Consider the following 27,256-nt stretch of genomic DNA (forward strand, 5'->3'; position numbering starts at 1 on the left):
TTAAACTTTTATATTTCGTAACAGCTTGGTCAATTAAAAACCATGTTTTATTCTGTTCTGCATTACCACTTATTCGGAGGAAAACTGAAGGTATCAAACGACTCAAACCCATTATAGCTATTTGGATTGTTCCAAATTTTGATTTCATGTCTGTTATCATACTATCTAGCATGGGAATAAATATAGCAATCCTGAAATATTCTTCTAATGAGTTACTTTTAATATTTGCACGATTTGCTTGTCTTTCTATACATCTTGGCATTTTTAATTCAATATTCAGTTCCTCTGCAACTTTAGAAACTCTCGTAAAGATATCATGAAATATTTGCTCAACATTTTCTCTTCTAGATTGAAGATTATCTATGACTCTATTAGCATGTTGAGCTGCCTCGACCAAATCTAAATTTTCTGTTTGTAAAACTTTGCTTAGTGGCTTAGTTAGAATTAATGGATCGGCAATTGAGTACAAAGCTATTAAAAATTCAGAATCAGTTAAAGCCGATAACAACGTCTTTGCTTTGGATGATGTTTCTCTGTCATGCCAATTAGCAATATTTTCTAAAGAAGCTAGAATATATTGCAGGGACTGTCTAAAACTGATAATCGAATCATGGCGTTCAACCCAACGTGTCTCACATAAAAGCATGACATTTTGTCTCAAATTTTGACTTTCATTTTTAAACATTATTCTTTGCACTAATTTTCTTTTGGCCGATGCGCGAAAAAAGGAAGCCGTTTGCTTAATAGTGCCCATTGCATTTCTTATGGCTTGTACATCGGATGTTTTAGATAAACTCAAGTTCAGTCCATGGTTAGTACAAACACAATGAATACATGATGTAGCTTTTTTTGATATTTCTGCAGCTGCACCACATGACTGAGATGTCATGACAGAACATCCATCTGTTCCACAACCAACACAATGCTGTGGATCTAAAGTTAGCGCTTTTAGTAAACGTAACACTGAGCCGGCTAACATTTTTCCGGTTAATTTTGGTTCCGATTCTATATCTTTGTATGCATCCTCTAGAGAATCCACAAATGCAACAAAATCTTCTCTAACCTGGCCGTTGTAAACATATCGTAAGCTCAAAGACAATTGCTCAATACCATATATGTCAGTTGTTTCATCAAATAAAACTGAATAAAATTTGGCTGCTTTAACTCTCTGTACAATAGTATCTGTAATAATATCGCCAATTGTGGTTATGATTTCATTTTGAATCGTTTTGCTTATGTATGTCGCATTTGATTTAGATGATTTTAAATGTTCTTCAAGAACATGGTCTCCAGCATCGTCCCTAAACTGAAGTAGTTCTCTGAAATTACCCTCATTTCTAACTGGACCGGTACCATATACCCCTTCATTAAGCATGTCATTGTCCAAATTTTCATCATCTTCATCATCATCATTATCAGCATCGCCTGCATCATTAGTACTTATATTAAGTTTTCCGTCATCTCGATGTCCTCGTAGAGGAATATTTTGTTTTCCCAAAAAAATAATAGATTTAATTATGGGCTTCAATCTTTCTCTGTTTTCCTTTATTTGCTGATATCTTGCGGAATAGAGTTGATTAACAACTTCAAATGATGGATTTTGGTATGATTTGACAAAATCATTGCCCCTCTGAACTGACTCTTTGTGATACCTGTATTGTTCATGACAGCTGAGATCACCATCTTTGCCTAATAATTTTGCAAATGATGTAAGTGGTTTTTTTACTAATTTTTGCAATGGCGTTTGATGACTAATACCGCTGGTGTCAGCCATTAGAGCACAATACCTGCAAAATAAACCTTGTTGCACATGCGAGTATGTCAACCATGCATTAAATGTTTCCAAGTGACTTTTCAAAATGTACCGTTTTTCATTTTTACCATTTTTAATATGATTTGAATACGGAAATTTGTAGCCAAATTCTGGTTTCCATGGATTTTGTAGAAGTTCAAATTTTATATCATCATTAATTGTTTTATTACTGCTGCCCACATACAGTACAATATCATTATTATGTACAAAATCCATTTGTTGATAGACTTTTTCATTATTCTTTATCTTGTTATCTTCGTCATTATCGTGCAAAGCTACTTGCTCAAATGATTCATCATTTTTAACAATCACTTTTTCATTATGATTATCGGAACTATCGCCTTCATGTAGTTCTAAAAAAATAAACTAAATTTAACTTAACTCTGAACACTTATTTAACAATTTCTATGCTACTAGTGAACAAATTCATATCGTATGGTGATCTAACCTGGTGGATGTGCCCTTTTAGTTCGCTTCACAAAACGATCCATATATATTTAAATTAATCTTCTAAAAAAAACTGAAAATATGATTATGAATTATGATACTTATACAGTACTATTACTAGCGCAACTCAAATTTGAATTTTTAAAATGAAAATCAGACGGAAGAAGCATTCAAAAAATTTTCAAGTGTATTTTGCCACGTGGGTGCGTTCATAATTTTCCTTTGATCATTTGTAATAAAAATTATAAATAAATCAAAGTAAACATAAAACATTATATTATTCAATTAATTTACATTCTAAAATTTATAATCAAAAATGGATATATTCAACATTACAAAATATTTATTTAAAAATTTTCGCCCCCCCCCCCCTAGTCAAACTTCCTGGATCCGCCCTTGCAGTTCATGACAGCAGAAAATACGGCTGTAAAACATTTCTCAATGAGCCGACAAAATATTTAAAACCATCTTTATATTGGCCTTCCTGCAAATGCTAAAAAATGAACTTGATTCACCTGTCACCTTCACACATCATTCTCACCCATTTTCACTTATCACCCTCTCTCATTGTTTTTCATAGAAATAGAAAGAAATAGAAAGACATAGAAAGACATAAAAAGACATAAAAAATCCCATAGATTAATGATTCTTAACTTCAGAAATGAATGCTAGGATAGCAAAGAGCTTACTGTACTACAAAAGATTACCACTTAAAAAAGATTATCATGATTAAATAGAGCAAAAATCATCACTAACAAATAACTAATTTTAAAAAGTCTGCTTGGCTTGGTATATTGAAAAATTAAACCAGAAACTGATCAAAGCTGAAAATGCAGTGATATTTCTTAACAATGTGTGTATGTGCATTTGTAATATATTTTAATATCTTTTAAGAAAGTAGAGAAAAAAGTAAAAATGTTTGCAGATATGTATTGGCTAGGTGAGAGCTGAACTCAGAATAAACAAAAAATTAAAATAAACATTAAAAATTTACAATTTATTGTTTTATTCATATATAATACAAATTATATATGACATTTAAATTTTATTAAACAAAATGGATAATAAATGAATAATTGAAGATTAACTTACCTCGAGGGATTGCTTTTGTGGAGCTTGTAGGATAAGTGTAAATGGGTGGAGTGGTAGTTGTAGAACTGGAGTAGGTTGGTGGAATAGCAGTGGTAGAATGAGTAGGGGAGGTTAGTGAAGTGGTAGTTGTAGAACCGGAGTAGATCGGTGGAATAGCAGTGGTAGAATGAGCATTAATTAGCAGACCATTGTCATCAAATGAATTAGAGATTGGTGAAATACCACCATTAGCCGAATTAGAAATTTGTGGATTAGTAGTATCTTTAGTAGCAGTATTGGAGATTAGTGAACTACTAGTATGATTAGTTGAATTATTAGATATTGGTGGACTAGTATCATTATTAGTAGAATTTGAGTATATCAAAGGACTACCATCATTAGAAGTAGAATTAGAGAATAAAACACAAATATCATCTGTAGAATTGGGGGAGATCATTGGAGTACTGCCATTAGTGGTAGAATTAGATGAATAGAACGACGTGTGATTGTGATTACATGGCGACGATGATGAATCTCGTTGTTGAGACTGTTTCAAGATCAACAATGAATTCGAAGTTAAAAAAATCACCACTAGTATTAACATTAACTTTATTAAAATCCCCATATTGTTATATTTTATAAACTAACTAAGATGTACCGGTAACAAGAAAGATGAAACTTAGATGCGAGAAACGAGCCGTCGACTAACCAACCAGGAAGAAGCGGTATCAACCGCACGTGGCAGACGTCAACATCCCTTTTCAAATAAACTCACTACTTCCCGGACCGAAGTCTAAAAAAAAGATAAAAAAAAGTTCTATATAAATCCAGATTAGGTTTACTTTTAAATTTTACAGATGATGCATTAAATATTGAATACATATATGCATGTTTATTCTAGTTATATGTATATGGCATGATTAATGTAGAATAGAATATATAACATAAAAACATCTATGGAAGTATATATAATATTTGTTTTTGAGCCCTCTATTATACATAACTTTATTTATTTATTGATGTACTACATATAATACAATTAAAAGTTTTTAATAAAAAACATTCAAATATTTGCCTTCCCTAGTTGCTCGTTCAAAAAATAAGAAGGTCAAGTTTTTTGTGTCGGTTCGGTTTTGTCTCAGGCTTCACAAACGAATTTTTAGAAAAACATTTTTTCATCATATTCTCGTTATTCCCACAATGTTCAAATCTTTTAATTCTATTACAAATTTGTCTTGTGCAAAATGGGTTGGTTTGTTAGTCTATTAATTTAATTAATTGTATTTTAATGTATTATAAATTTTTTAAACTTTTAGAGATTAGAATAAAATAGACTACTATAATATAATATAATATTAATAATATATAATTATATAATATATATATATATATATAGCAGGTTGCATAACGTTAAATCTTAAATGTACTATACTAAACTAGTACTACTATATTAATATTATTATTTTATAATATAATAATATAATATAATTATAAGTACTATTAAATTAATAAGATAATAAACTATTATAATTATACTTCTTATCTTAGCTTAGGAGATTATAGTATTATGTTTATTTAAATTAAATTAAAATATATATTTATATTTGTCATGTTATAGTATAGTGCTAACATTTTTACAATTTACAATGATTTTTAAATTTTTGTTATACTATACTATATTATTATAATTAATAGGTGTTATTAAATTCACGAGTATGTTTTACAACAAGTGGTTTCAAAGGCTTTTCACAGAATAATTGGAAAGATAAAAAGGTTTTACTACATGTACCTAAATTATGTGAGACAGCTCAATCTACCAAATACAGCACTGTATCTGAAAAGGCATATCATCACTTTTTATTCCTATTATTCAATTTAAAATATAAAGAAACACTATTAAATAATTTTGTTTCATGATCTATTCTATCAATATTAACAATAGCTAGGAAATAATACAACATGATTTTTTAACTTGAAGTTGTCGGTTGCATCTGTTTTCTTACTTAAATTATAAATTGACTACTTTTATTTTGATGTTTTGACAAGTAATAATTAATTTAAATGTAGGTTTGCAATTCTACCAAATCAATTTAAATATGTTCATGCACATCATTAGTTGAATTTTATCTTTATTTTTATATAAATTTTTCTAATTAATTTCTTCAATTTCTGAATCCCAGTTGAATGAAAAGGTAATTGAAAACTTAGATCCTAATATAACCAGTCTTGGCTTAGGTGGGTGGAGTCCAAAAGGCTTAGTAGAAAATGGATTGGAGTTTTTGCATTGCACATTAGATATTCCTTGGTGGTCAGCCATTGTTATTGGTCAGTTCTCTAAAATTAATTCATTCCATAAAGCCCATTACATTCATTGTTGTATTATATTACAAAAGATAGTAAAAATAAACATGAATATTTTAAAATTACAATGCCTAATGAGCAAAAAATGAAATTTATCTTTAATAGTCAATAGTTGATGGTTGTAATCAAAATTCCAAGTAAAGTTCAAATGGTTTGATGGTTGTAATCAAAATTTCAAGTAAAGTTCAAATGCTTTGATTCAGCGAATTTTAAATGAAAATTTGCCTTTTTCTAGTTTTTAGAACTGCAACTTTCAGATTAGCATGGAATATTTTTAACTATTAAAACAAAATAAAAATAAATATGGAAAATAAAAAGTCATATTCAAAAAAGTCACGAAATTTAGTAGAGCATTGAGTAAAAAGATATATAAACAGTGACAAATGTTAAATTAATGAATGAATCCTGGTGATTTGTGGTTTGATTGTTACAATGTTACATACATGCTTCCAGCTGGTATTTCTTAATATGAAATATAGGACAATTATTTTTTATAGTTTTTTTTTCATGAACAAATTAATGTTTATAAAGTGGTTAGCAATTTTAAGAGGTTGATATGGCTGGGGTTTGCTGAAAGTCTCTCATTAATCAGAAATGTAATATTGTAAACTGAATGTTATGAGCGGTAATTTAAAATAAGTTGACAGAAGCAATTATAATAAAGGAAGCTAGGGAAGGAAGAAAACGTTTGGGCATAAAGTTGCAATGTTTTGATTGTAAAGCAATGTTTTTTTAGCCAGAAAGTTTGTTAAAAAAACTATGGCCAATGTAGTAATTTTGACCTAGCCTTTAGATTGTGTAGTGGAAGACAACAATGATGATAGCACTATGTTGTATACTTTTGTTCTAATTTTGAATATTTGAGAAACATTATAAAAATATGGTTGGTTAGAGGAGGCTTGAAATTTATGTTTAATATAGTATTTTTATCAGTCAAAGTGTTTATAAGAAGAGAAGTCAGTTTTACAATCAAAACATTTGACTGGTATAATTTCTATCATAAAACAAAAATTAAAACAAATATTGATTGCTTTTCTTATTTAAAATGTTTTATCATTTTATTTCAATTATTTCCAGGTACCGTATGTTTGAGGTTAGCAATTTTCCCTCTTGTTATTTTAGCCCAACGAAATGCTGCAAATTTGAACAACAATATGCCGACTGTGCAACGACTCCAGCAGAGAATGACCCAGGCAAGAATGTCTGGTAATGTTCAGCAAGGTGAAGGATCTGTTGCATGCCCCAACTTTTTTACTTCTTTTTTTTATGTTATTTTTGTTTATACCTTCTTCAAAAAACTTGTTTTGAGTTGGATTCTAAGGTTATCATGGTAAAAAAATATGAAATTTTCAACAATTTTTGAGAGTGAAATGTTTTGTTTTGTCTTATTTAATATTTAAAATAATATTTTTTTCGATTTCTAAATTACATAAAAATTGCAATGATTTCTCAAAGCCATGGAATCAAGTAAACAACTGATGGAGTTTATGAAAGTAAATAATGTAAACCCGTTGAAAAATCTATTGGTCCCATTAGCCCAAGTATTTAACAACTCGTTTAACATGTTACTTTACTGCAATTAAATGTTTTTATACTTCATGTCTTATTTTATATTTTATGTAACTGTTTAATTCTTTCTCTGTCAATACTTTTTATTTATTTTTTTAAATTTTGTCATTGCTTTGGATTTTTCCAACGATTTCTCTTCATAGGTGCATTTAACAAGTGCACAACTTCCAGATGGCACGCACGCTTGTATGTAGTTTGCACATTGAAAATTTCTTCTTTCGATAGTTTTCTAAATGCACCCTCTAAATCTTTTCCATTTTTTTCTGATCCAAAATGGTCTACCTTTTCCTAACCTTAAACATTTTTTAACGTCTTCTATTCTCAGTTTCCTAGCTAAATTTTAATTTCGTTTATCTGACATTGACTGTTGCAGACATTAAGCTGTTTTTTATTTCAATCGAAATTTTTTCCACTCCCATATCATTGTTAGGCATGCTTCCGGTTTGAATTTTTCTATGGAAAGTTCTCGTCACTGCAGAATACCTTAATTTTTTCGTTTTAATGGTTTTTTCTTTTTACTTCCCGCCCCAAAGATAATTTCCAAACATTAGCTTATACTGTCTTGCACATTTTTGTTGTGTGGCCTAAGATTTTTATCAAACTTGTAACTTCCTCTTTACAATAAGATATAATCACCTGCTTTTTAACTTTCCTGATTTATAAGTTTCTTGCTCTTTTTTTATTAAATCATGTGTTTTATATTCTCATGTTGCAAGCAATTCTAAAATTTATTTTTTTTACACATCCGTATTTTTTCCTCCCAACTTTTTCTTCTATGTACTTGCTCACACTCACCTCTTTTCCCCAACATGTCCACTTAGGTTTTTATTACAATCTCATTATATTCATTCAAAGATCTGTCCCTTCCATCCTTTCTCGTCCGCTCTTTAGCACGTATCCCGACATTACGTGTAACAGTTTCTTGACGTCCTTACTATGTCCTCTGAAATTTTAAATTAAAATTCTATGTACATCACAATGTTAAATTAAAATTATTTGAGTTTTTCTGATGCTGAGTTACAGTTATGTGAGTGTTTGAGTGCCATTCCATTGACATTGATAAGGAGATTGAGATTGCGGTGGTATGGACATGTGTTGAGAAGGGATGAAAGGGTCGGGATTAGGCGAGTGTTGGAGTTCGAGGTTGAAGGAGTGATAGGAAGAGGTCGTCCGCGACTGGGAAGGAGAGAGCAGGTGGAGAAGGACAAAGTGAAAGCGGGGTTGCGTGATACTGAGGCGAGTGACAGATGTGAATGGCGTCGAGGGGTATTTTGGTTTCATCATAGGTAGCCAAACGGCAACCCCCGATCTCGAGGAAAATGTCGTCTAAACGTGTGTTGTTTGTTGTATTGTTGAGTGCCATTCCTTTTTCTTTTTAGGGCTTTCATTTATTTTACGTTGATCCAGTTTAGTTGTTAAAATTTAAGAAAAATTAAAGAGGAATCAACCTCAGAAGATAAAAAAAAATCATAATTATAATACTTTAATTTCTTCATCAAATTAGATTTTTGATAAGTTGATGATGAATGTTTATAAAAAAGATTATTTTGAAAATATATACGAAATAACTTTTTTAAAAATGTTTTCTATAAATTTTGAATTGACAAATTTGTTCAGATTCCTATCTTTTTATCAGTCTTCACGGCAATAAGAGAGATGACAAACCTTCCAGTTGCTAGTTGGAAGTCAGGAGGAATACTTTGGTTTACTGATTTGACCGTCCCAGATCCTTTTTATATTTTGCCTGTTGTTACTGCTGCCACACTTTTTGCAACAATTGAGGTTAGCACTTGCCGGTTAATTATAATATAATTATTAGATTAAATATTAGTTAGATTTTCCAATTTTTGAATGATTTATTTCTAAATAATTTTTAAAATTGTTTTTGATATTTCATTTGTATTTTTAAAAAATGCACCATTATATATATGTTAAAAAAAATTTGTTTATTTGTTACATATTGTCCCGAAGTTGTTTTGTAGTATTTGTTTGAAAGAAATAACGTTTCATTCTTTATAATCCAGGCCGTTATTAAAAAATTATAGATTAGTTTTTAAAGTTGATTTTTTTGTGATGGTTTAAATATTTTTATATTTAAACTATTTTATTAAGATATTTTAAATAATTTATTAGCGATAATCTTCTTAAATTATTTTTAGAAATTAATTACTTTGCTTTCAGCTTGGAGTTGATGGGATTAAGGCTGACCAGGTTGGAAGTTCTACAATAAAATTTGTCCTCAGGTCTATGCCCTTTATCACGTTTCCAATCATGATTCAATTTCCTTCCGTTAGTTCATTTATTTTCTAGCATCATGATAACGTGATCCGTAATAAATAATTATAACGAACGTCGTTTTCAAGGCAATGTTGTGCTACTGGTTCACTTCAAACACATTCTCACTTCTACAAGTTTTAATACTGAAGATACCAAAAGTTAAATCGCTTTGTAAGATTCCTCCTCTTATTGATCACACTACAGCGTATCCACTGAAAGAAATAAATGTACCTAAACAAACGTTTGCAGAGGGATTTAAACAAAGTTAGTTGCTGTTTTTTTTGTTAGTAATAACGAGTTGTTCTTATGGTATTGAAAAAGAAAAATCTCTTTTTTTCATATATATATATAATTTTCTATTTAATTTTTTTAAAGTTTTGCTAGTTTTTTATTAACTGAAATTTTTTTTAATTTGACTTGTTTCGTTCTGTTGAACTTGAACTGTTTTTCCTCCAACAAATTCCAACTTTTTTTATATCTCCCACCTGATGTTTCAGACGGTATTAAATTTTTCCACTCAGGTTTCTTTAAAGAACACTTTCAAAAAATTAGCAGCTTTATGAGATTATAAAACATTTTTCCGCCAATTAAGCTGTAAATTCAACATAGGGAGAAAGTGAAGGAGCTAATAATATTTAATTACACATTTTATTGAAAGACAATAATGTTCTGAATAATTTGTTATTAAGTTTAATTTTTTAATTATTTCAGGTATGAAAAATATGGAGATCACATATAAATTAGCTGAACAGCAAAAGTTGAATGAAATTAAAATGAATAGGATTAAAACAAAGTCTGTTGAAAAACACAGATAACAAAATCCTACACGAATGTATTTCAAAGTTTCTAATTAAATTTATTTCTATAAATCCTTGTTTTTTCATGAATTTTAAGTTTTTGAAAGAAAATTATTTTTTTCATATATTTAAAACAACAACATAACACACGTTTAGACGACATTTTCCCCGAGATCGTGGGTTGCCGTTTGGCTACCTATGATGAAACCGAAATACCCCTTGAATCCATTCGCATCTGTCATGCGCCTCAGTATCAGTATATTTATTAGTATCAGTATCAGTAATTTTACATATATTTAAAAATGAACTGCAATTATTGATATATGATCAGGGAAACGTCGTCATCATAATACATAAAGAGATTATATCATACAAACTACGGCCCGCAAAGCCATTTTATGCGGCCCGCTGGGCCTTGTTCGACCAAAAAAGAAAAAAGATCACATTACAACCATGCAAAAAGGTCGTCAGCCACATATTACGAGACAAAAAAAGGTCTAAATAATTTGCTTTTCGAATACATATGTGGCCCTTCAATGGTCAAATAGTTCACAATGCGACCCTCACAGCGAAAAGTTTGCCCACCCATGTTTCAAATAGTTATTCATTATAATAGCACTGATGCCTTATAAAACTATTACCAATTAAAATAAATATTATTTCAAATAAATCAACACATGAAAGGAATGAAATTCACAATAATGTGGTTTAGAATTTATTTCAAAATTTTCCTTCAACTACTTAAAAAAAACATTTGAAAGGATTTTAAAAAAAGACAAAGAAACAAAAAAGAAAACACAATTTCTAACAATTTGTTCGCATTATCAGTAATATTTTAAACAGTATATTATCATTATTATTGAAAATATTTAATTAATGATAAAAAAAACTTTATCATTTTGTCATATAAAAATTTTGAACTTATTTCGGTTTTATTTTGCGCGTTTTTTGTTGTCATGTATTTTATTTCGGTTATGTTTGTTTGGCGCCTTTTAGTTTCGTTTACTTTACCTTGTTCTTTTTCGTGTTTTAAATCTTCTTCATTTTACATTGGTCATGTTTATATACAAACGTAAAAACAAACATACACAAGCGAACACAAACGTACAAGCAAACATACACAAACTAACACTAACAAACGCGCAAACACGCATTCGATGTTACTACGATATTTGTTCTCATCTTTTCTTATTTTTATTAATATAGACCTATAGGTAGGTGTAAAATGAGTTGAGTTAATAAGTTCGAGTTTGTATGTACGCATGCATATACGTATGTATGTATGGATTTATGTATGTATTTGTATGTTTGTGTGTGTTGTGTTGTACCGTTGTTTATGCGTTTGTATATGTTATACATACGATGCGTATGAACAGATTCCAATGTAACTTATGTTTGAGAGTATTTGCGCTAGAAGAATTGCATTTTTATCAAAACTAACAAGAAAAGAAGAGGCATTTATTTGAACGCCATTTAGTGAGAAGCCCCCTCGGCGCGTCAAGGCAGCCGTTCACGAGGGGGTTAATAATAAAACGATAGTCTAGAAATAATAAGTAACGAATTCGTCTAGAAATAATAAATAACTTACCTAAAATTAAACAAAAATAATATTGTGTTGATTGTCGTGTTTGATTGTTGTTGTTGTGTTGAACAAAACAATACAACACAACACAAATAAACTAGAATGTAAGAAAGAAAGAATAGAGTTCCTAACTTATCTATGTTCACTAATTTAACTCACCTACCTTTGTTCACTTAGCTCAACTTACGAATTAATTCTACCTATTTGTACAATTACGAAGAGAATGTAGAATAAGAAGAAACGTCTAACAAACAAAACAACGAATGTATGCATGTATGTGTGTGTTTGTGTGTGTGCAAACTAATATTATCAGTAAAATAAACGAATATAGAAATAATGTTACAATTTAAATAACGAATACGTCTAGAAATAATAAATAACTTAACCAAAATATAACGAAAATAATATTGTGTTGATTGTCGTGTTTGATCGTTGTTGTGTTGAAAAAAAAAACAAAAAAAATACAACACAAATAAACTAGAATGTAAAAAAGAAAGAATAGAGTTCCTAACTTACCTATGTTCACTAAATTAACTCACCTACCTATGTTCAATTAGCTCAACTTACGGATTAATCCCACCTATTTGTACGATTACGAAGAAAAAAGTAGAAAAAGAGGAAACGTCGAACAAATAAAACAACGAATGTGTGCAGGTATGTGTGTGTGTTTGTTGCAAACTAATAATATCAGTAAAATAAACGAATAAATCTAGAAATAATATGTAACAAATACGTCTAGAAATAATAAAATAAAAAATTAAGAAATAAAAAAGTGAGACCAGGCGCTAAGGAAATGCCACAAAGCGCCTGGTCTGATTTCAACGTGTTTTCGGCTCCTATTTATACCAGTTCCATTCATATATTCATATCATTTCAATCATTGACATCATAAAAAAAAGTTATTTAATGTATATGAATCATTATTATAGGTGCTTAACAACAATATATTGACTATACTAAAATGAATTTACGGACTTCCTGAAGGGATAGTTCGAGTATGTGTACACGTTTATCTAGTTGAATTCAAATGTATTTTTTTATTTAATTTCTTTTATATATTATACTTACAATCAATTCAATCACTTACATCCGTAAAAAGTTTATTGGTTTAATGTTATTGATTTTTCATATTGATCTTCACAACAGAGCTACTCAAACTTCGAAACATTCTGATTGACCGGTTAGAACTGCTGTAATTCTTTTTATCTTAACATAATTTTCTGTATACATGGATTCTAAATGATTTATACATTTTTATTATATAACTTCCTTATGTATGTATGTGCGCGCGCAGTTCAAATTATTCCGAGAGAATTCAAAATAATTTGACACCACACACCTTACTTCACTTTAATTGTGTAATTTAAATGTATAAATATAAAAATTTATTTGGTAAAAAATATATAAAAATATTTGGTAAAATGTATTTTATGAGAATTGAATGTAATGTTTATACTGGCTAGTTTACCATCGTACATTTCAATATTTTTTACTATTAAAATGACCTCATTTCCGCCAACAATTTTGCAACAAAGTGTCAATCCTATTTTAATAATGCTATTGTTTAGAAATTGTTTTAATTTTGCTATTGTTTAGAAAAATTATTATTTTAATATATATTTATATTAAATATTAAAACATTTTAATATATCCGTGCAGTCAAACCGTGTCTCCGCTAGGCTGAACCAGGCGTCTTTAACCAATAGGCTATTACTAACCCGAGTGTATAAATATAAAAATATAGTTAATAACTACACATATCTATTTATTTATAAATTTAGTTCTTTGTGTATATAATATTACGTAAAATACAACGTTTATTCCGGCTGATTCACTAACGTACATATCCTCCAACGATTTCGTAACAAATTGCCCATCCTGTTTCAATAATTCTTATGCCGTTGTTTAGGAAAACAGAGTGATTGAATAAAATTTAAGAAAATTTTTGTTTTTTGATTGGTTAGGTGGCAATCAATATCGATATCGCGATTAAATTAAATTAAATTAAATTAAGATGTTTTTAAATATCAAGGTTGTTCCTTCCTTCGATATGTTGGTTGATGCACTTGCACACGCACGCACACATACACACACACACATACAACATACAACATACCAACCAAACAGTAAACCAAACTACCAACGAAACAACCAACGAAACAAACGATCCACTTACCAAACAGCCAAAGTATCAACCTTTCAACCATCCAAACAATTAACAAACCAACCAATCAAACAAACATACAAATAAATAAATAAATACGCGTATGCATGTGTTTTTGAGTGCGTAAGTGTATAGCGTGCCTTTTATACATATGAAAATATGAAACGAAACAAATGAATCATGTTTTGTTTAAATTAAACCGGATAAAAATGTAATTAAATAATAAACAAACAGACAGACAAACAATCAAACAAACAAACTAACAAATCGGCAAACAATAAAGACAAAAAAAGACTAACAAGAAAATAAATATGTATTTGTGTTTGTGTGTGTGTGTTGTGTGTGTTGTGTGTGTCTGTGTCATATACACACATGGAATGAAAAAATTAAAAAAAATTAAAAAAACAAAGTTTTATAAAAAAAACATCCGGTAAAAAATATTTTTAAATAATTGATTAAAATAAAAAGCTTATTTATGGAAACCGTGTGAATGACTGAATGGATGAACGAACGAACGTATGAATGAATGAATGAATGAACGAACGAATGAATGAACGAACGAACGAATGAATGAATATGGATATATGGATATATATAAACATATTCACAAACATTTTTATGTACATATATAAATTTCACAATTGTTTATGTGTTTAAGGAGCGTTGGCAAGAAAATTTGGAATTCATAACGACAAACACCTACACATGCATACAAGTATCTAAAATAATTCAAAACGACAAACATGTACACATGCATACAAGTATGTAAAATAATTTTTTAAATAATAAATTTATTTAATAATTAAATAAAAATATTATTAATTGCGTGTGTGTACGTGTACGTTATCCGGTGTTCAAACCAAACGAGCCAATCAGGAAGTCAGGCTAACGTTCCTTAATTTCCTTCTAGTATAGATACTATGTATATTGTCGTTAAGCATGTATGACAGTGTTTTGTATACATCAAACAAGCTTATCATTGATACTAATGATTGAAATGTTGAGAATGTATGAATGAAAGTAGTATAAATAGGAGTCGAAAAAACGTTGAATTCAGATCAGGTGTCCCTCGGCACATGGTCGGGGGCGTCTGATCTCATTTTTTTACGTTCATTATTTTTCCGTGGTTTTATAGAGTTTTATTTATTGCGCGGTCATATAGAGTTTTATTTATTGCGCGGTTATATAGAGTTTTATTTATTGCGCGGTTATGCACACACACATACATACATACATACATACATACGTACATACATACATACGTACATACATACATTCGTTGTTTTGTTTGCTTAGTGTTTTCTCCTCGTTTTCTTACTTTTTTGTAATCGTACAAATAGGTAGGATAAATTCGTAAGTTGAGCTAATTGAACATAGGTAGGTGAGTTAATTTAATGAACATAGGTAAGTTAAGAACTCTATTCTTTCTTTCTTACGTTCTAGTTTGTTTTGTATTTTGTTTCTGTTCAAAACAACACAAACAACAATAATCAGACATGACAACACATATTTTTGTTATTTTTTAGTTAAATTTCTTTAAATATTATTTCTAGACGTATTTGTTACTTGTATTGTTACTTATTATTTCTAGACTTGTTCATTTATTTTACCGATATTTTTATTACGCGGTTATATAGTTAAATAGTTTTACTGCGCGGTTATATAAAGTTCGCGCGCACACACACATACATGCATACATACAATACATTCGTTGTTTTGTTTGCTTGATGTTTTATCTTCTTATTCTTTTATCTTCGTAATCGTACAAATAGGTAGGATTAATTCGTAAGTTGAGCTAATTGAACATAAGTAGGTGAGTTAATTTAGTGAACATAGGTGAGTTAGGAACTCCTTTCTTTCTTGCGTTTTAGTTTTTTTGTATTTTGTTTGTTTTTTGTTCAACACATCAACATCAATAAAACACGACAATTAACACAATATTATTTTCGTTATATTTTAGTTAAATTTTGTTATATTTTATTTTGGTAAATTTATTTATTATTTCTAGACGTATTCGTTATTTATATAGTTTTTATTTCTAGACTTGTTCGTTTATTTTACCAATATTAATAATTTATTTTTGAGATGCGTTACTCAACACAAATACTCACACACGCCTTACATTAAAATTTGTTAGGTAAGTTAGATAGGGATAATTTTAATTGTTAATGTAGTTAAATAGGTAGGTAGCATTAGTTTTTATCTCTTTCTTTACTTTCTTTCACTTGCAACAAACACGTGCGTTTTACACACGTGCATATGTTAATACATACATTCATTACATTAGTTGAGCGTAATTTTCTTTTCATAACACATTATTTTTAATTTATTATTTATTAAGGCTGAAAGAATTTAATACAAGTGATAGTTAAGTGTAATAATGTAATGATAGGAACAATGTAAATAAATAAATTAATTAATTTGGAGCCCTAGGCAATGCAAAAATTATTTAAATTTATATTTAATAAAAAATTATTTAATTTACATTTATTTACTCGAACTATGAATTTATGGATAACATTTTTGAATGTTGGGAATTCCGCTTAGTTAAGATTTAAAGGAATAATGCTAGTTATTTCACTAATTTTTGAGTTGGCGCTGTCTTCGTTTGTCACCAATTTACTAATTTGTTCAATAGGCCTCCTTGGCAGATAATCGTTTTGACATAACCGCAACGTAATATATGATATTTAGAAAAATCAAGGTAAAAAATTGATTAAACAAGTTACAATTCACTTTCAAAAAATTTTTCACGTCTTTTTTATAGCCAGTTGTGTTTCGAAATAAGTTGACATAAGTTTTATGGGCCTGTCCAGCTAAACGCATGAAATGAAATTTTTGCATTTTATAAGCGGTGACGCTACGGGTCACTGTCGACCCATGTTATGTAATAGTGTCAGTCAAATATGTTATGCATTTAAGCGTTAAAATCGCATGAAAAGGAGAGCGTCGGTGAAACGTAAAGCCATCAACTTTTTCAGTCACCTAATTTTTGAAATTAGATATTTTATTTACTGGTAGCTGCTTTCAATTTTTGTTCGTCCAGCAAAAAATTTGTTTTGTTTTGGTTTGCGACACACATCCAAATGAGTTACGATGGGGTATCCGGCATGCATGTACCCGTTTGTTGTTCGTCAAGAATGAATAAACGAACGAACGAAAAAATAAATGAATGAACTAGCGTATAAACAAATATCGAAAAACTAACGTACGACAAAAAAAAAGGGTCGTCAGCCATAAAAAAAATGTTAAAAAATTCTCCCTCCCATCAACGGTTCGAAAAAATTTGCTATTTAAACATATATGCGGCCCTTCAAAGGTCAAATAGTTTTTAATGCGGCCCTTCAAAAGTCAAATAGTTCTCAATGTTGCCCTTCATAAGTCAAGTAGTTCTCAATGCGGCCCCCACAGCAAAAAGTTTGCCCACCCCTGTCCTAATAGATTAGAAGTCATTTGTGCTGCTATTTGTCAATTTGTTTCCTAATGAAAGAAATCTCTTATACTCTCCCTTTATAATTGCACGATCTTTGAGCAAAATTATTTGTTATAATTTAACATTGTCTTGAACTGTTGATAACGGGGAGGGAAGCCATTCAATATATTAACTTACACAAAAAATAAAAATTCAAACAATAAATGGAAAAAATAAAATTGAGTATTGCAGCGTAAAGTCACATCCACTCTACAATCAATAATTTTTCAATCATTAATTAGATCATAAATTTAACATTCATTGGAAATATAACTAATTCAATTTTTAACGCATTCAAATCAACCAGCGCTCTCCTAAAATGTAACACTTATAAAACAAAATTTAATTTTTTTTTATTAAAAGTTATGATCGGTTTTTTAACCAATTAGTCAAACGCGACCACCTAAACCTGGATATGAAGTGGAAACTGGGAAGTTCAACAGTTTAATTGAACATCAGTGTCCTCTCCAGGTACACACACAATGAGTCCTTCTAGTCCTTGCACCAAGCGATCCAAAAATCTTGGAAATGGCTGAGTATGAAATATCTGAATATATATTTGTCGTTAGGAGAGCCAAAATGATATTTTTTAATAGTAAATCTTACGAGACATTGGATACCAGTGTTTCTCTGCAAAGGTTGTGGAAAAATTTCCACTTTCAACTCACATTGATCTTTATATTTATACCTATGGTTTTTTAGTACAAAAATGATTATAATATAATGTTAATAGTAGGGCCATATTTTAGCTGAACTTTTATGTTATATATGAAACTACTCGGAAAAAATTAATATGATCGAAAATTTTTTAATGTTTAATTGCTAATTAATACTTCAGGTGATTTGTGAAAATATAACAGAAACTCATTGTTTCCACACGTGAGGTGTACGATTTAATACAACTTGAACGTTTCTGCGTTTTGTGGAATGGTTTCTATCATACTTTCAACTCCCATCGAGTTTTATGAATTGCATACACAAAATGTATAATGTTTGTGCGTGGGTGCTATGAAAATTGAGCTGGATCTGTTAATTGATTAAATAGTTGAATGGTAAACTGATTCGTTGATTCATTCACTCATTAATTGATCGATTATTTATCGAACACAAAAGAAAGAGATAGAAAAAAATGTAGATTAAGGCAATCCTTTTGCGAGAGTATGAGAAAAAAATTTAGGCTGTGAATTAAGGCGTAACGGTAAAGTGCCTGGTACTGATATTGCATCGACGGGATTCGATTGCAAAGAAAACCCCGCCTGTTTATGCAATGTGTACAATGCGTTGTTTCACTTGAATTTACATACACTGCATGTTTGTTGTTGATGTCTCTGAAAGTTATTGGATAGTGAATTGCAATAAATAATAAAATATAATAACTCCAATAGATAATAAATAAAGATTTACAAAGGATTTTATGATTTAATAATAATATTTGATACATTTTTGAAGACAATTGTAGCTTAGTATCGATTACAATTACATCATATTCGTTAGTTAAATTTTTTTATTCTGTAAATCAAACTCTGCCAGGCGCAGAGAAAGTAACAACATGCAAGGTATGAAACGATGAAATTAAAATTATGAATATAGAACATATTAGATGCATTTAGCGGGAATAAAATAAAATGATATGAAGATTGAAGACATGTGAAGACATGTAGAAAAAATGAAACTGTAAAATAAGTAAAAATGGTAATACAATGGTAACCGTAAATGAAAGAGTAAAATAATTATATAAGGTAAAGAAAACAGAAATAATAATTATAAACAATAAGATAGATAAAAAATTTAGGTATATAATAAAATCGATATATCAGTTACGCTTTTTTGTTACAATGCTCATATTTTTGACTACTTCGAAGGTAAGTAGATAACGATGCATAAATGAGTTCTGTCATTGCTTCAAAACAAATCTACGCCTACTATATTTTACATAGATATGCAACACCGTGCAAATGAATGCTATAATATGTATAACATTGCAAACAGACGCAGTGCATGCTTTTTCTGTGGAAAAATGTTATGAACCTCTCTTGCACAACAAATACATCCTTTAACTCGTACACATGTTGTTTTTTTAGATTTGTATTGGCTTACTTGTAAAGTTATAACTTCAATGCTGATTTTGTACATTGTAATTGGTTACGTAAAAATCACAATTAAGATATAGTTAAAAGGTGTTTTAGTTAATTTGACGTGTTGTCAATTTAATTGAATCGATATATTTCGAAGAACAGTTGAACCACAGTTATTATCTGTCTATCGTTATTATGAGCTCATTAATATATTCCCGTTTTATGAAAGCTTGCAAGGATAATCGATACGATGACGTCAAATCCTTTCTGGATAATGCGAACAGCTATAAAAGTGCTGTCGGGGTTCCACATTTTTTTAAAAATATTAAAAGAAAAGAATTCGATTTCCAATCATTTGATATAAACAAACGAGATAACGAGGATAAAACGGCTTTGTTTCATGCAATTAGCTCAGGATCGTTGAAAATGGTTGAATTACTGATAAGAAATGGGAGTGACGTTAACAAGTCAAGTCTTTCGCGACAAAGAAGAGATGTGGTTAACGAGTACATAAATTTCGATGAGCCGCCAATAGTAACCGCGTCTCGACTGGGACTGACGTATATTACAAAACATCTTATATTGTTCGGATGTAACGTAAATGAACGAAGTTTTGTTTTGGATGACGATCAGTTAGTTATGGACAGAAACGGTAGAGTTATTTCAAGAGGAAGATTGATAAATAATTTTGAAGAATCGATATCAAGCATTTACCACTTTGCAGCGGCTTCTACTACGTGTCTTTACTACGCTGTGAAAAATGGTAACGTAGATTTAGTCGAGCTCTTATTGAAAAATGGTGCAAAAGTTGATTCAATAGATTTTGAAGGTTGTTCGCTTCTGCACTTAGCTGTTGCGTGCCAAAAACGAGAGTTTTGTAAAAATTTTGCACGAATTTTACAGATGCTGTTAGAAAAAGGGGCAAAAAGCACCACTAACGATCGAAAATCGCTAACGCCACTTTGCAAGGCAGTTGTTTATGGGTGTTTGCCATCGGTTGTGAACATTCTTGAATATGCTTCCGCAAACGATAAAATATTTCACCAAGATAACTGCACGTCACTAAATTTAGCAACATTCCAAAACAGGAGCGACATAGTTTTGGCATTAATAGAAAATGATTTCAAATTAGACAATTTAAATGCGAAGTTACAAACTCCCCTACAAACAAATCTCGTTCGTTATGCAAGTAGTCCAATAGCGCCAATACTCATATATTTCGGGTGCGATGTCAACTGTTACCAACGATCAATCGACAGTATGATGTATTTTATAATAAATAATCCAAGATTGGATTGTGAAAATCTGTCCATGCTCATGTTAAAAGCTGGCTACAACCTGAACCAAGATGTTTGGCTTATTGATTTCAGAACGTTTTCTACTCCAGTAAATAACGTACATTTATACAGCAATTCAGAATTTAACGACAGTTTCAAAAACAGTATTCATAATAATAATAATTATTTTAAAGATGTCAAAAGATGCGATTATTTTACCAAAGAAACTTTAACACGGTTTAAACCAATAAATGAGCCGAAAGTTTTGGAAGGAAGATTGAATAATTTAACTTTTTCACTTCAGTGTCATTTACGAAATCCAAGACTCTTAACGGACATATCAAGAATTCGTATAAGATTGCAAATATATCAATGCAACTGTGGCAAAAACATTATAAAGGCTATAAACATGTTAAAGTTGCCTCTGCCACTACTTAATTTTTTAAAACTTTGTGACGTGGGATATTTTAATGGGCAACATTTCACATTTAATCATAATTTCAATGTAAATGATACAATTTAAAGTTTTTAAAGTTCGTTTTGCACCTCTTACCAATTCTACTGACCGACAGGATATTTTTTTGAAAATTTGTCAATGTTTGTTAAGCTGGAAAATTCTGTAAATATGGTGATTACTGATTACTTAATACACACACACACACACACACACACACACACACACACACACACACACACACACACACACACACACATATATATATATATATATATATATATATATATATATATATATATAAAGTTTCCACAACAGACGGGCCTTCACGAAAAAGAAATTCAAACGGATCAGCAATTTTTACTTTTTAATCTGATGTATTTTTGCATTTCTAACATGGATATATTATAAGTTAGTTTTTGTAAAAAAAAACAACATAAAAGTATTGTTAATTTTAGAAATAATCAACACTTTCAAGATAATTATTGAAGTTTTCTGTAGGAATTGAGCTATATTACGCAAACCACATTTGCAAAACTAACTTTCTTGACGTAACGTGAAACAATAAAAATATATATTATCCGTTTTAACTTTTAAGTACGGAAAAAATTGAAAAGTTTCTCAAGCTTGAACTTTTACGATTCATTTTCAACAAATATATTAAATGTACGTATGTACTAAAATTAAGAATAGTAATTAAATCCTTCTATGAAAATTAGGTTTGTAAATTTCAATCTCAATTTTTTCGGTGAGTTAGTTACTTTTATAATTTAAATAACAATAGTATTTAAATTCGTCATCTTGCTAAAAAATGTATGTATAGTCAACAAATGTGTTTATCTCTTTCAAAATATGATGTGATGTTGTTGGTTTTCTTTGGGATTTAAAGTTTAGATTAAAATATAATTTTTATTTATATAATTAAATTATAATATATAATTGGTAAACAATTTAGCTAGGGTTTCTTGTACCTGTACAGTACATGTACCTATGACTTGTTGAGTATTGTAATTTATAATATGATTACAATACTATAGTATATAAATAAGTAGACTATAGTATAATATAATACAATACATACATCATTTTTTTAAGTTAAGCCCATTGGTTATTTATAATTAAATAATTGGACTAAAATGGTGTATTTTATTGTAATTTGGAATACAGTGCGGCTCAAAATGATAGGAACGGTGGATTTTTTTAATTTTTTTCAAAACAAATCGGCCATATTAAATAATATTTACACAGTATATTTCTATTAACATTTAAAACACAATAATGTGAACAAATTTGTTTAAAGCTTTATAGGGTTTAGATAACAGAATAATAATGATTTTAATGATTTAAATTCTGGGTCAAAATGATAGGAACAAATGAAAAAAGAATTTATTTTTTAAAGTGTATAGTGAATAGAATAAGTTTCAATAGTTTATTTTGTTTCCTTTATTTTCAATAACACTTAGACATCTTGCATTCATGGATTTACTCAGAGATTTTAACAAATTTTCATCAATTTTGTACCACTGCATTAAAATTTCATTTTTTAAATCTGTTAGATTTTTAAATTGTCTTCCATTGGCATAAACTTGTCTAACTAAACACCCCCACAAGTTTTCAATCGGATTGAGATCAGGTGATAATGCTGGCCATGGTAAAACATCAATTTTATGGGTCTCTAGGAACTCTTTAGTGGCTTTGGATGTATGAATTTGGGCATTATCATGTTGATATATATTTTTTTTTCCATGTTTTGACTGTGCAAAAGGTATCATACATTGTGAAAGAACATTTATATATGCCAGAGAATTTTGGCGTCCTTGAAGAATTGACAGTTGGCTTTTTCCTTTGAATGAAAAAGCACCATAAACCATGACTGACCCTCCACCTTGTTGCCTCTTAATAAATCTTTTTTTTCTCTTTTCTCTCATCATACCAATAGAATTTGTTGCCATCTGGACCATCAAGATTGAATTTTTTTTTCATCAGAGATGATAACAAATTTCCATTTGCCATCCCAGGTAACATGATCTTTTGCCCACTGCAATCGTTGCTCTTTACGAAATTTTGTCAGTGGCAATGATTTGATTTTTTTCTCAAATTTCAAATAATTGCATTTCTTTAGACATCTTTTTACAGTACTGATACTAAAGTTTAATTGTAAGTCATTTAGCAACTCAAGAGAACTGCTTGTACCCTCACAGGCTTTTTGAATTAGAAGTGCCTTTGTTCTTCTTGTTAGTTTTTGTGGCCTGCCAGTCTTTTTTTGGTTCCATAAGTCAATGGATTTTTTAAAAAATTAAAAACAACTGTTTTAGAAACGTTTAATGATTTTGAAATTTTTCCCAGACTATATTTTTTGGATCATAATGTCAGAATTTAAATTGTTTGGTTCCTGTATAGCTTTTTCCCTTTGCCCATAATGAAAAACAATTTTAACCAATTTCAAATCAGTCTAAAACGCGCTTAATGCAAATAAAACAACGTTTGGTCAGATCTAATGTTCATACTATTTTAAAACTGCTGCTTTAAACTTAAAAACAAAATCGTTCCTATCATTTTGACCTTTTGTAAAATCGAATTTTTTGAATAATCTGAATTAATATTTTTTTAAAACAATAATTTTCTTATGTTTCATTGTTTGTTTAAATGTTGAAAATTAGGGGTAAAAATTTTAATTAATTCGGCACAATGGTTTTGAAGAAAATGGAAAATACCAACCGTTCCTATCATTTTGAGCCGCACTGTAGAATAAAGAAACAAGATAGCAAACACAAAATAGCAAACACAAAATTATTTAATATAGTAATCATTAATAAAGCATTTTTAACTAATTGTTATTAGTTTTTAAATGTGATATGATAATTTTTTATTGATCTCTTTTTCGCTTTATTTTTTAATTTTAAATGTTTTTTTCATGTTATAGAATAAAATTCATATGTTCTCCCTAACAAATTTCAATCCAAGAAAACATCCTCAACACTGTGCCAACTGAACCAAATAATCAATGACTATGCAAATGGTGGCACTATTTGGACTACATAATTTTATTTTTACAGAAGAAATCCCACCGCAAAGTTTGATTTTTTTTATTTGATTCTATTTTTTGTTTTCAACGGATCATCATTTTTTAAAATACATTATTTATGTTTTAGTAATTTAATTATTTGTCATATATACTAGCACTTTTTTTATTACAACATGCTATCAATCTATTATTTATAATAAATTCTAACAATTGCAACAGTTCACTTAAAGAAAGCTCAACTTAGAGAAAGGTCTTATTGCTGACCCTCAGTGTGAGCATGGATTCCAACAAAGCTTTTTTTATTCCAATTATGGATGTTGTTTTGAGAGTTCCACCTCTGTTTGTCATAGACGGTTTATGTAGTAATGATGCGAAAGATTTTCTATCTTCCAATGAACATTTAAAAATGAATTCAGAAGGTGTTGCAGTCTTGTACACTATTCTTGTCTTGATGGGTCAGATATTTTTTTGATTGATCTTTTGATCTTTTTTTTATAAAAAATAAATTGTTACACATTTAATAAACTCAGTGCCAATTTGAAATGGCTATTAAATTTGTGTAATGTTTTTTTTAATATTCTTAAATATTTGCTTTGCTTTTTAAAACTTGCTCTACAGTTACAAAAGCATTCCAAATATTAAAATTGAATTTTTGTTTAAACGATCTACTATTTAACAACATTACTCTCAGTATAATCACATCAAAATGTAGATCAGGCATATATAGCATAGATGGAAGTTATAGAAAAATTTTAACAATTTTAAAAATTGGCTTAAAAGTAATTCTATAATTTATGTTCATTGTTTTGTGATTAATACTCTGCTGACTGGTGTTGTATTTTTATTAGATAACAACAAAAATTTCTCTCTTAATTTTAATGCAAGAGTATGTATTAACATAATAACATAATGCATTTAACATTAGGTAAATTATGATATTGAATAGATTAAACATTGAAATAACTTAATTATTTTCTTATACAGTTGGATCATCAAGTATTGTTGTGATGGTACTACCCACCAAGCAGCTTATCAACTTTTACATACTGTTGACTACATTCGGCATTTTATATTTTTCCTACATTTGTAATGCCATCGTCATATATGAATATTTTCATCCCGAAGTTGACAATCCTATTTCTCAGCAATTTTGGTTTTTAATCAATAAATGCACTGTATTGGAATATCAAGCATCCAACATAGTTGCTGTCATCATAGCTCAAGCATTTTTAGCTAGGTTGTACTGTCATTTCAAAGAAGATTTTTTAAATTCTGACAAAATTTGTATTTACCTATCGAATCAACGAACTTTAACCAATGGCTATAAAATATATTTCTTGTTTGTTTCGCCGTTGATGCTTCTGACAACAACCTTAAATGTTGATATGATCAGTTTTGCGCCGATTGTTGTACTAATTCTTCTACTGGTTGACATGAAACCTATTTTTGATATTTTAAATATGAAGTTCCTAGCTTTCCGGCTTTCACTGCCTGAACAAATGATGTCATTACTAAGAGATGACAGTTTTCTCGATATCGCTAGTGAACAGTGGAATAGAATTAATGTTCCTTCTGTCCTAAGATCTTTTTGTGTTTTCCAGAACATTAAAATTTGTTTTGTTTGGTTTCTACTAACTAAAGATTCTAATTTAGAATTGCTTATCTTAGATATGGTTGATAAAAGTACAAGAACTTATGTTTCGTTGTTGTGCTTGACAAGTGTTCTTTCATTGGTTACTTTCCACGTTGGCAAGGTGTTTATGAAATGGGTGGGTACTAGCAGAGAAGAAGACCAACACCTTGGTGACATGGTATCTGCATTATTTATGCTTCTAGCCATTCAAACTGGTCTTCCTCTGTTAAATCCGTCAAAGCGTTTGATTAGACTTTACTACAACTTATCTCTGACATTCTTGGCTTCAATGCATTATATCCACAGCATGATGCATTACAAGCTTCAAACACTTACCTTAATTTCGTTTTCATTAATTCATCTTCGACAACTTATTCTCGCATTTTTTTTATTCACAGTGACTAGTTTTTTTCTCATCCATCAATGGTCAAATAATGTTGCTTCAACGTGGCTTTTGTCAGTTTTAGCTTTTGGATCTGAATTGATTGTCAAAATCGTTTTTTCTGTTTTTATATATATCTTCATTCTTATCGATGTTAGAACCAGATTTGCCGGTGAAAAAACTGATGATTACGTTTATTATATGACGTTCCTAGGCAAACTAATTGAATTTCTATTTGGCCTCTTCTTATTTGGCAATGGTGTATGGATGGTACTGTTTGAATCAGCTGGACTTTTAAGGGTTGTCATCATGTGTGCTCATTTGTATTTCAACATATGGAAGGAAGCCAAACAACTGTATACAACGTGTAGTAAGAAAAGAGAAGTTGCTACCAAAGTTGCTATTTTAAAGACTGCATCGATAGATTTAATTAAAAATTATAACGACATCTGTGCAATTTGTTACTCAAATTTGGAATTACACGTCGTCAAGGTGACCAGTTGTAAGCATTTATTCCACGAATCGTGCCTATGCAAATGGATTCCGTTGAGTGACGCGTGTCCGGTTTGCCACAGATGCGTTTTTAATGTCTAACTTTTAATTAATTATATTTTTATGTACTTAATATTAACTTTATTTTATAAAATTGTACGATAGTTAAAAGCTTTTGTAACAAGTTTCATTGTTGGCTGACAAAATATGCTAGCGGAATTGATAGATTCGATAACGATGTGAATTATTTTTTTGTTATTTAATGTGCATTAATTCTAGTTTACAATTGTGAGTTGCTTTCTTGTTGATGTTTATTGATCACGGTCAGCAAGACCACGCACTAACTAGCGATTAATAGACTGGTT

At 29.6% G+C, this 27,256-nt stretch overlaps 4 protein-coding genes across 4 annotated transcripts; 3 read left to right on the forward strand and 1 right to left on the reverse strand.

Annotated features, from left to right (window-relative positions):
* Positions 1-2,631: 2,631 nt before the first annotated feature.
* HELRODRAFT_161276 (hypothetical protein) lies at positions 2,632-5,648 on the reverse strand (the record flags this gene model as incomplete). Its single annotated transcript, XM_009021208.1, has 3 exons — positions 2,632-2,684; positions 3,353-3,878; positions 5,553-5,648. The coding sequence occupies 3 exons, from the start codon at positions 5,646-5,648 to the stop codon at positions 2,632-2,634; spliced, it is 675 nt and encodes a 224-aa protein (XP_009019456.1).
* Positions 5,539-10,314, forward strand: HELRODRAFT_121655 (hypothetical protein; the record flags this gene model as incomplete). The annotated part of the gene is made up of 7 exons (XM_009021209.1): positions 5,539-5,656; positions 6,770-6,913; positions 7,148-7,233; positions 8,879-9,043; positions 9,443-9,550; positions 9,625-9,802; positions 10,250-10,314. Coding segments are annotated over 7 exons (864 nt in total), but the record flags the coding sequence as incomplete, so codon positions are not given.
* Positions 10,315-20,357: 10,043 nt separating this feature from the next.
* On the forward strand, positions 20,358-20,792 carry HELRODRAFT_143654 (hypothetical protein; the record flags this gene model as incomplete). Its single annotated transcript, XM_009021210.1, has 1 exon — positions 20,358-20,792. A coding segment is annotated over one exon (435 nt), but the record flags the coding sequence as incomplete, so codon positions are not given.
* A 5,262-nt stretch (positions 20,793-26,054) lies between these two features.
* On the forward strand, positions 26,055-26,993 carry HELRODRAFT_65586 (hypothetical protein; the record flags this gene model as incomplete). Its single annotated transcript, XM_009021211.1, has 1 exon — positions 26,055-26,993. One exon carries the CDS (start codon positions 26,055-26,057, stop codon positions 26,991-26,993), a length of 939 nt encoding a protein of 312 aa, XP_009019459.1.
* Between the last annotated feature and the right edge of the window lie 263 nt (positions 26,994-27,256).

This window comes from Helobdella robusta, assembly GCF_000326865.2.
Source record: "Helobdella robusta unplaced genomic scaffold HELROscaffold_3, whole genome shotgun sequence".
In the NCBI taxonomy this organism is placed as follows: domain Eukaryota; kingdom Metazoa; phylum Annelida; class Clitellata; order Rhynchobdellida; family Glossiphoniidae; genus Helobdella; species Helobdella robusta.